This window comes from Pseudochaenichthys georgianus, chromosome 21, assembly GCF_902827115.2.
Source record: "Pseudochaenichthys georgianus chromosome 21, fPseGeo1.2, whole genome shotgun sequence".
Classification (NCBI taxonomy): domain Eukaryota; kingdom Metazoa; phylum Chordata; class Actinopteri; order Perciformes; family Channichthyidae; genus Pseudochaenichthys; species Pseudochaenichthys georgianus.
In genome coordinates, this window is record NC_047523.1 from 16927956 (window position 1) to 16938343 (window position 10388).

At 39.1% G+C, this 10388-nt stretch overlaps 2 protein-coding genes across 3 annotated transcripts; both read right to left on the minus strand.

The window, feature by feature from the left end:
- Positions 1 to 3325: 3325 nt before the first annotated feature.
- LOC117466197 (histamine N-methyltransferase A-like) lies at positions 3326 to 5955 on the minus strand. 2 transcript variants are annotated; one of them, XM_034109329.2, is made up of 7 exons: positions 5937 to 5955; positions 5678 to 5820; positions 5495 to 5547; positions 4907 to 5014; positions 4629 to 4759; positions 4156 to 4249; positions 3326 to 3873 (listed from the first exon to the last, which is right to left on the minus strand). In XM_034109329.2, the coding sequence occupies exons 2-7, from the start codon at positions 5809 to 5811 to the stop codon at positions 3521 to 3523; spliced, it is 873 nt and encodes a 290-aa protein (XP_033965220.1). In that variant the 5' UTR covers positions 5812 to 5820; positions 5937 to 5955; the 3' UTR covers positions 3326 to 3520. The 2 variants fall into 2 exon arrangements, with proteins under 2 accessions (XP_033965220.1, XP_071063204.1); XM_071207103.1 differs by lacking the exon at positions 5937 to 5955 and adding an exon at positions 5915 to 5932.
- A 1102-nt stretch (positions 5956 to 7057) lies between these two features.
- Positions 7058 to 10146, minus strand: LOC117466198 (histamine N-methyltransferase-like). Its single transcript, XM_071207104.1, has 6 exons — positions 10013 to 10146; positions 9855 to 9926; positions 9459 to 9547; positions 8093 to 8223; positions 7753 to 7834; positions 7058 to 7587 (listed from the first exon to the last, which is right to left on the minus strand). Exons 1-6 carry the CDS (start codon positions 10144 to 10146, stop codon positions 7259 to 7261), a joined length of 837 nt encoding a protein of 278 aa, XP_071063205.1. The 3' UTR covers positions 7058 to 7258.
- Between the last annotated feature and the right edge of the window lie 242 nt (positions 10147 to 10388).

The following is a 10388-nucleotide window of genomic DNA, read 5'->3' on the forward strand; positions in this document are numbered from 1 at the left end:
CCCTAAATGGGCTGGCTCCGGCCTATGTAGCCGAACTCCTCCATCGCTACACCCCAGGCAGAGCCTTAAGGTCGGCTGATCAGCTGCTGCTGATAGTGCCTAAGACCAGGCTCAAAACCAGAGGGTACCGAGCATTCGCAGCAGCGACCCCCCAGGCCTAGACCTGTTACGGTGTGTGAAGCAGGCAGGACCCAAATGCAGATATAAACTGAACAACTCCTTTATTTCAAGGCTAGGCGCAGATAAACAAAGACAAAACAGAACACTCACCGAAGAACTATGACACAAGATGAACCGACAAAGACAGACAGAAAAACCAGAACTTAAATACACACAAGACTAATCACACAAACAAGACACAGGTGAGGAGGGAGGAGAAAACACAGGGACACCAGGTGAACACAATCGGGTTAATTAGACACACCAGGGAAACTAACAACAGGGAACCACAGACAGATTTAAACAAGACACAACGCAGACAGAAACAGGCAAGACAGGAGGTGAAGACCTTTCAAAATAAAACATGAAACAAAAGACAGAAAAAGACAAGACAAAATACAATACAGACAGATCGTGACAAGACCCTGGGGTTTTTTCTCTCTGGCCTTCTAGGCTTCTCTTATCAAGAATAACTTTTACCCAAGACCTTTTCCCTCTCTAACCTCTCGAGTTTTATTAGAGGAAAATGGTTTGTAGAGTGGCTGAGACAGGCCGGGGAGTGTTACAATTCGTAGACACAGCGTACCTCCCTATCTCTCATCAATTTCCAACTACGGCTCCAGTGGGGACCTTGTTCCCTGAGTGTGCCTCTCCACCTATGTTTCTTATTCTCTTACTTGCTACCCTTTGCCCTCAACCTATTCTAAGGGAGTGCTTGTTCTTCCGTCTGTCTGTCTGTCTGTGTCTGTGTATTCTCTTGTTCCGATTAACCCAGCCAAATGTTTTCTTGTTTTGTGTCTATATCTACGCCGGGATCCGGAGTCAAGGCTGATCTTCTTGCTGTGGTCCTGGATCCTCTATCCTGAGTTCTGCATTAAGTCGTGGACTTCGGGTCGTGGCTAAACCTGTCTCTGCAGTCTTGCCTGGGTCTCATCATGCTGCCTCCCTGAAGGCTCCCACAGGAATATAGTTGACACCTTCGTAGATTCATCTTCTTATTACAGACACATGCATTTCCTAACTACCTATGCTGTAAAATGTATTATCTCTTCGATTTACACACGGCATCTATTGCACGTCTGTCCGTCCTGGGAGAGGGATCCCTCCTCTGTTGCTCTCCCTGAGGTTTCTCCCATTTTCTTCCTCTAAACTGTGGGTTTTTCTCCGGAAGTTTTTCCTTGTACGATGTGAGGGTCTAAGGATAGAGGGTGTCGTTTTTTTTCTCATACTAATATTCTGAACAATCTGTGCTATTGCATTAGCTGTAAAGTGTCTCTACTGTAGGCTATTTTTATTATATGTACAGCACTTTGGCTCGACCAAAAATCGTTTATAAATGTGCTATATAAATAAAACTTGATTTGATTCTCCCCCCGAAAGTTTTTCCTTTTGGTCTTTAAAGATGCTTCTTTAAACACATAAATCTCACAATAATACCATTTCTTGCAATCGTGGATCTTGAAAAACACACATAAAAGTTAGTACATGAGCTTTACTGTTAACAAACTGGGATATGTGTTCATACAAGTTACCAGTTGGTGTAATTCATCACATACCGACACCACTGCCGACACCAAGAATCTCCAGGCTGCTTTACCTGCTTCAATTCTTCAACCAAAAATGATAGGTGGAACATTTAAATGTGGCGGAAGTATACAGCATAAGTGTTACTTGCAATTTAAACTGTAAGCAAGGGAAAAGTTTAAATGACAATACATAAATATATCTGTAATACCAATGATCACATAGCAGTTCCTTTGCCTTATTGAAGAGATTTCTGACTTTAAAAGTTCTCATTCTATCATCACAAACATCATGCATGTGACCCAGTGAGTAAAAATCCTTACCAGATATACTACACAAAGAGGACACACATCTATTTCAATTAAGTCAACCTTATATTTTTAGGGGACACAAATAAATATTGTTACACAAATACATATTTTGTATATTCTAATTTACTTCACAAGTGCAGTTTAAAGTAATTACTTATGACTCAGATGTTCTAGATCTTAGAATTGTCATTGGTCTTGGTCTTTTTCTCCACTAAAAAAGTAACTGAGAAGAAAACTCTTTTTATGAAACCCTTCAAATTTGTTCAGAAAAAGTTTATGTAAAATACAATAAAAAGAGGTGCATCGTATTTGTTCAGTGTAGCAAATACAATAATGGATGGATTTAGATTAAATCGATCAAATGATATGAAAGCTATTGGAAATAAATAAGACGTTTAAATAAATAAAAAAGCTACTTAAAAATCTTAATAAAACCTTCATTACAAACTAAATCCTATAAAAAGTTGTCTTTTTTGTCCAGCCTAGATATTATCTTGTATAGATTTGGATTTGGATCAAAAAACATCGAAGCTATGAAAAATACAAAATGGATCAAGTATATATTTTTTAATAATGTTAAATCAATTATTGATCAATTAATTGTATTAAAGTTTAAGTATTAAATAATATAAGACATCTATTCTAAACAATTTCACTAGTTTCCAATATGAGCTCACCCTCCTTTCACTGCCAACAGTCTGTGAAACCATGAAATAAGACACCACTGGATCCAGAGTGAATGTCTGTTTGATAGCCAAACTAAGACTCACTTCACTGTCGTGTCACCTACTTCCTGTTTTGCAAGTTATTTTTGATATGGAAAATGGGTTGGATTCTCTCCCCTCCCATTGGCTGGTTGGCTGTCCTCATAAACATATTGTAGGTTACTCTTGAGGTATAACATTTGTATACAAAAAAAGCAAAGCCGAGCTGTGCTGTCAGATTCAGATCATCGATGCATTTAATAAAATCATCCTTATTAATATTTTATGACAATATTAGAAATTCAGATTTGTGAATTTTCCTTTCAAGGATTTCAGTTCTGTCTGTGGCAACTGTCAGACAAACTATATTGTGGATATTAATAAGTATTGTTTTATATAATGATGTTATTCAAGGGAACAGAATATAAAATGTTCCATGTTTTTAGTGCATTGTTAAAAAAAGGGTAAACATTACTGTAACATTTTTCCAGGGTTAGTCAAATGTATGTAATGCTACTGCATTTAGCTAATTGTCCATTCTCGAATGATGACTGTCTTGATATGTTATAGAAATTCAATACATCTACTATTTCAGTAAGGTGGAAGTGAACTTGATGACTCAATAGCTACTTAGTGTAATGTTTTTATTGATGATGTTGGTGCACATACAGAGTCAGTTTGGTAAATATAAATTAAAGAGATTGAAAACTACTCTAAATGGTAAACTTAATGTTAGGCAAATACCAGTTTATTTAATCAAATGGCAGGGTAAAGTTAATGCAAAAATGTTAATTTGATTGTATTTTCTTCCATATGACATACTCAAGCATGAACAAGAATGCATTTAAGAGTACTGTTGAACAACACTTTGCCATCTTTTTCAGTGCTGCACTTGTTCCTGAGAAGGTCCAACATGCCTGCTCTGATCTCTGGGGTGAAGGACTGCTCGAAGTGATCTTTGGCTGTCAAGAAATTCAGCAGACGTTGTCCAAGCTGGCTGCTCGGAGTGAAGCACTCAGCGATGTCGAAGGAGTTGGGAATGGTGTGTTCATCGTATTTCAGACCAAGGCTTTTCAAGCAGGCAATAATCTCTCCGCAAGAGCGATACTCTGTGATGGCGTCGACACAGAGATCCTTCTTGTAGGTCTTCCACAGGGTGTCCCAGCCACTGTTAGCTGGATAGCATGAGATATAAATAGTACATTAATTTCAGAAGAAACATATTGTCACACAACAAAACATAGATGTTGCTGTCAAAAGATACTCTTGGTCATCTTAGGATCTCATATATTAGGCAAGAAGGCTGGTAGCTTCAAAAGTCCTCAACACAAAAAACCACAAAGAGGATATTCTTTAGGGTAAATTAAGAATGTGCATCGTTGAATGTCTGGTTGGACACAGATATGAAAAACGTTGGAAAAGAAGCAGTATTGAATTGCAATTGTTTCTTGAGTTACCTGCTTCAATGATGATCATAAGCCTGCCATTGCTCTTCAGCAGGCTTTGGAAGAACTTTATGGTGCCGGCGAGGTTATCAACATAGTAGATCATCTGTGAAGGACAGAGTTGTGGGGAACCTTTGAACTGACCTTTACAATTTAAGCTTGCATCAGGTTATACAGTATGTAAGACTATTAAGCACCTAACATTATACTTTTGTTTGGCAGAAAGTGCTATGCTGATTTGCTCCCCGATGAATTTAAGCAGCAAGAGATAATTGAGTGTGGGGGGGGGGGTCTAAAAAAATCTCATTGGATAGTTGAGACACTGGCAATATACCAGCAGTTTACATTACTCTTTAGTCTACCTGCCTTTCAGGGGGTAACCGAGGATAACATGTTAAGCATAGAAGCTATAAGTTAGTCAAAGCGAAAATGGTTTTGTAATTTAAACTTTTTAGATGTAATGACCGAGAATCAAAGTCATATACCTGAATCATGTGTATGAAGTCAAATTTCTTCACGTCTCCTTTAGCTTTGACTTGCTTCTCATAGTCCTCACTGTGCATGATATGCCAACCAAAGGGGATCTTCTGAAGGTTAGCGATCTTTGCTACCGACGCTAAAAAACAGAGATGCAGACACATTTGTTAGAGTTTATGAAAATGTGAGCCATGACCTAAAAACTACATACAATAAAAGTAAGAAGAAAGTAATGAGCAGATACAATTATACTTTTTCATTGTGTTGAGTTCTGAATGGTTAATACCTTTGAAGTTGTCAGTAAGTTTGGAGCTGCCCTCCACAATGTCAGCAGAGATCGGGACAGCAGGGAATGTGGACTGCAGCAGAGTCAGCATCTGGGAGTCCATCTCACCTGGAGGAAAACAGGTAGTCTTTAGACTTTTAAATCATGCTGCTTCTGTTTGAAACAATCATCCACCAAAATGAATGACGCAGTAGCTTTGAATAAAAAAAAATATGATGTAACATTCCAGACACATTTTAGATTATTAGTTTAAAGCCATGTACGTGAAAGGGGATTAATTCAACTTTCCTGTAAAAACAAATACATAAATATACTGTATGAGGTTAATATAGGACCTCAGAAGCCTGACTGAGTTAACGTCTTTCATCTAGAAAACTCTCACATGATGTGTGCCCAGAAAGTGTTTTCTTGCTACAGTGGAGTAACTCTTAAAAGAGTAGAATTCATTCTGAAAAGGTTGTACATTTGGAAGATTATTTAAATATGTTAAATAAAGATGCTGAATCACACTGTAATGCATCCCTTGTACTCTTGAACTTTGTGATCACACACTAGTTAGTATCTGAGCTGCTGTGATTCATCACATACCTCCACCGCTTCCAACACCTAGAACATCCAGACTGCTTTTGCCTGCTCCAATTCTGCATCAACACATGACAGGTGGAAAAGAGACACTCAGCTTAAGGATGCAATTGTAGATCACAATTTCAACCGTAAATTTTTTTTTTAATGCAGCACTCCTTTCGTGTAGTAGCCATGGTAGTAGCCTACCTTTGAAATTCTCCAGGCAGGACATTGTGAACACACTGCATGATAGCCTCGTGCTCTCCAGAGTGTTCTAGGTAGAACTGAAAGCTTTGGACGGAGCTTCCTTCATAACAAGTCTGCTTTGTTTCTGCAGCCATGACTGATTCCTGCAATGGATAACAAAAAGTGGTTACAAATCAAACATTAATGATTGAAGCATGCATAGAAAAACAATCTCTGATTCACTATGATAAGCAATACTTGTCAAGTATTAAACAGCTACCTTGAGTGTGCATGAAAGGAGAACAGAGAGTGAATTGTTCCCCACTTTAAGGCTGCAGAGTTTCCCCCTCCCACAGGCTGTCCTCAAAAAACATGTGTTACGTAACTCTTGAGGGATGAACTTTACATCTGCACCAGAGCAAACTGCAGATGCACGGTCAGATTCCTGTTCAGTGAAGATTCCAGTGACTACAAGGAAATTATCTTTATCATTAGTGGAAGAGGATCAGAGACATCCTCAGAAAATAGTTTCAAATGTTTAGTTAGTGTATTCTCTGTGGCAACATTCAAAGCAAATTTCAGATCAACCTGCCAAACAAATTCAGGTCAAAAGTAATTAGTGTGTGTGTGTGTGTGTGTGTGTGTGTGTGTGTGTGTGTGTGTGTGTGTGTGTGTGTGTGTGTGTGTGTGTGTGTGTGTGTGTGTGTGTGTGTGTGTGTGTGTGTGTGTGTGTGTGTGTGTGTGTGTGTGTGTGTGTGTGTGTGTGTGTGTGTGTGTGTGTGTGTGTGTGTGTGTGTGTGTGTGTGTGTGTGAGAAAGAGAGAATGATGCATGTCTTTGTTTGCCTTATCTTTTTGGCATGATATGACTGAACTTGCCGTGGTGCAATGGTGCACGTACTATACTCTATCCCCTGAATTGACCTCAAGTAGGGCAAAAGCATTCTCTTTGAACTCATCACTTATTATAAGAACAAGTTAAACATTTTCATCAAGTCTGTCGTCTTGAAATAAACGTAAGGATCCTTTCTTAATAAACAACTGCCCTGCCTGACCAATTGGAAATGCGGTACACATGGCACAACTGTCCAGGAACCTGATCCGGCCTTTTCCTGCACCTGCTCCTTCTGTCCAGTTATTAGTGATTCAGTCGTCACTGCAACTGCCTCTACTGTCTAGCCATTGGCTGTCTGAGGAAAATTGGTTTTGTGTCATTAAAAACGGTAATTTATTGATGGTCCCATGGTGAAATCCTGTGGTAAATCCACTTTTCTTTTGACAGATTACGCAATGTACAAAGCATTGGAAATCAAAAAAATTCAATAATTTGTGCATTATAAATCATATCTGCAATTTCTTATAAGGGATTTGAAACACATAATAGCTAATGATATAACGTTTTTTATTGATGGTTTTGGTACACATTGAAAGGTAAATTATGTAGATATAGGATACAGGAAACTACTCAAGCTGGTAAATGTAATCTTAACAGCAGTCAAATATACTATAATTGATCAAATGGCAGGGAAAAGTGAATGCCAAAAGGTTAATTTGACTGTGTATTTGTTTCATTTAACATTCTCAAGCATCAACAAATAGGCAGCTCAAATTGATGTTGTAGAATACCCGCCCTCTTTTTCAGTGCTGCACTTGGTCCTGAGAACGTCCAACATGCCCGCTCTGATCTCTGGGGTGAAGGACTGGTAGAAGTGATCTTTGGATGTTATGAAATTAAGCAGATGTTCTCCAATCTGACTGTTTGGATTGAAGCACTCAGAGATGTCGAAGGCGTTGGGAATGGCGTGCTCCTCGCATTTTAGACCCAGGCTCTTTAGACAGGTGATAACTTCCTCTGATGAGCCCCAATCTGTGATGGAGTCTACCCAGAGCTCCTTCTTGTAAGCCTTCCACAGGGTGTCACTGCCACAGTTAGCTGGACGGTTTGAGATGAACAAAAATACATTAATGCCAGAAGAAATACTGTAGATTGCTAATAATGGTTACCATTTCAAATTGTATTACAGTCAAGAGGGATTCATGGTCATTAATGATCTTATCCAGAAGCCTCAACAATACTCAACACAGCATAACTTCTTACTGGCTGCCACGATGCCATTGTTCTTCAGCAGGCTGTGGTAGAACTTGATGGTGTCGGCGAGGTTATCCACATAGTAGATCATCTGTGAAGGAGAGCATTATGGGAAAGTTTTAATCTAACCTTTTCAATTAAAGCTTGCATCCATGCAAGTACACAGTCTGTGTTTTCATGTCTAGGACAAATATGTCAGACTATACACTGATGATTGATAAACACTTTTTTTTCAGCAGAAAAGGTAATGCTTATTTGCTCTCAATGCATGGACACGATGACCTGAAAGGGAACCCTAAAAATAATAATTTCAATTTAAAAAAGAATCCAAAAATCTAAGTTATTTTACCTGAATCATGTGTATGAAGTCAAATGTCTTCATGTCTCCTTTTGCTTTGACTTGCCTCTCATAGTCCTCACTGTTCATCAAATGCCAAGCAAAGGAGATATTCTGAAGGTTGGCGGTCTTTGCTACCAAAGCTATACATTGGACATACAAAAACAATGCAGACAATATAATTGCAAGATATGTAACATATACAGTGCATCAGAACAACAGGTATAGTTGCTAGCAATCCATTAACTTCCACAATTGCCCACAGTGCTTTGAGGACACAGAAGTTAGTTTTATGATTCAAAACAAATGTTATGAGTAAGCCAATAAAATGGATAACCTATAACATTATGTGATAACCCCTTGATTACTTAAGCCTTGATTCAGAGGGCACAGATGAAGATTCGAGAGAAGTCTAAGACACAATGACAATAATCTCCCCAAATGTTTTTAAACAATCACCATGCAATGTTAAATAGCCAAAAAAAACATTTGTTAGAGCTGAATCAACAGTTATACAGAAATAACAATTATAACAAATATATATAACTTGGATTGTATTTGCATGATCCGCTGAAAGAGACAAAGACACATGTGGAAGGAAATGATACAAAAATATGGTACTTGTGGGTTATCTGTCGCCACTTTTTAATAGCGGTAAACTGGCTCCTCCACATTAACTTTTTAATTTCTCAAAATAACAAAATCATTCATCCTAGCAGTTGGGGTTATGTATAGAGTCTTAACAAAGGAAAAAAAGTGTGTATTTACAGTCTGAAAAAAACAAAAAAAGTTGCGATAGGTAACCCACAAGTACCTGTGGAGGAAACTTCTGTGTAGCAATGCATCTGGAGTCACCGACTCATGAAGGAGACACAAGACGAGCAGGAGTTCTGATGTCAAACACTGAGATTTAATACAAGTATCGGCCGAAGAAATTCACATCACAAGTCACACAGTCAAAGGTTCTGACTACACGGGTGGGTTGCCATGTCAAATCTGAATCCGCCTCTCATCCTAATAGACCTTTTAACCAGTTTACAGGGAGTCAACCCACACATTGGGGAAGGCATCTGTGTGTGTCCACCGGGACGCACTGAATCACCTTATCTGACTCTATGGCTCTTGTGACAGAGAGTTGACCGGTCATAAAACTGATAATGGCAGCAAAAGTTGACACTTCCCATTCTTTAAGACAGATAACAGACTTCGGCTTGGTCGTAAAACGTCAACAGGCCAAAAGGTCAAATATCTTAGTAAAGCTACAATTAATCCCTCACAGTACCAAACATATATTTGATTTTGCAGCGCTCTAAATGGTTCAGATACAATTATACTCTTTCATTATGTTTCATTGTGTTGAGTTCTGAGTGGTTAATACCTTTGAAGTTGTCAGTAAGTTTGGAGCTGCCCTCCACAATGTCAGCAGAGACCGGGACAGCAGGGAATGTGGACTGCAGCAGAGTCCATCTCACCTGGAGGCCACCAGACTTTCTATTTGAGATCACACACTGACTCTTTTGCTCCAAAAATATAAACAATCAATTACAACAGTGTGTGAGTGTGTGTGTGTGTGTGTGTGTGTGTGTGTGTGTGTGTGTGTGTGTGTGTGTGTGTGTGTGTGTGTGTGTGTGTGTGTGTGTGTGTGTGTGTGTGTGTGTGTGTGTGTGTGTGTGTGTGTGTGTGTGTGTGTGTGTGTGTGTGTGTGTGTGTGTGTGTGTGTGTGTGTGTGTGTGTGAGAGGCATAAAGGAACATGTTGTGTTTTTACAACAGAACTTGTTTCTGTATCTCATACCTCCACCACTTTCAACACCAAGAACATCCAGGCTTCTTTTACCGGCTCCAATTCTGCATCAACACATGATTTACAGTCAAAGTGATTGCAAACAAATGAAAAGTCTTAAGACCTCTAATGAATAGAACATCTCTTGTACCTTTTAAATTCCCCCAGCAGGATGTGGTGAACACCCTGGAGAATGCGCTTGTGTAGTCCAGACTGTTCTAGGTATACCTGGTAATTTTGGAGAATCCTGCCCTCATAACAGGTCTGCTTTCCGTTTGCAGCCATGACTGATTTAAGCAATCATACACGAGAGGCCGTTCTTGTCCAGTACAGGCGTACGGACCTCGGCGCAAGCGCCTTGATCCTGCCGCAGTACTGTCGTACCAATAATGACGTTCAAGAACGGCCTCAAGTGTATGATTGCGATTCTATAACACAAACTATCATTGTAATCAACAATATCGTAAAATAATTTCATAATGTGGGCTAATTTGCTACGCTTTCTGCTTGAGTTAATCTCCGTCAGA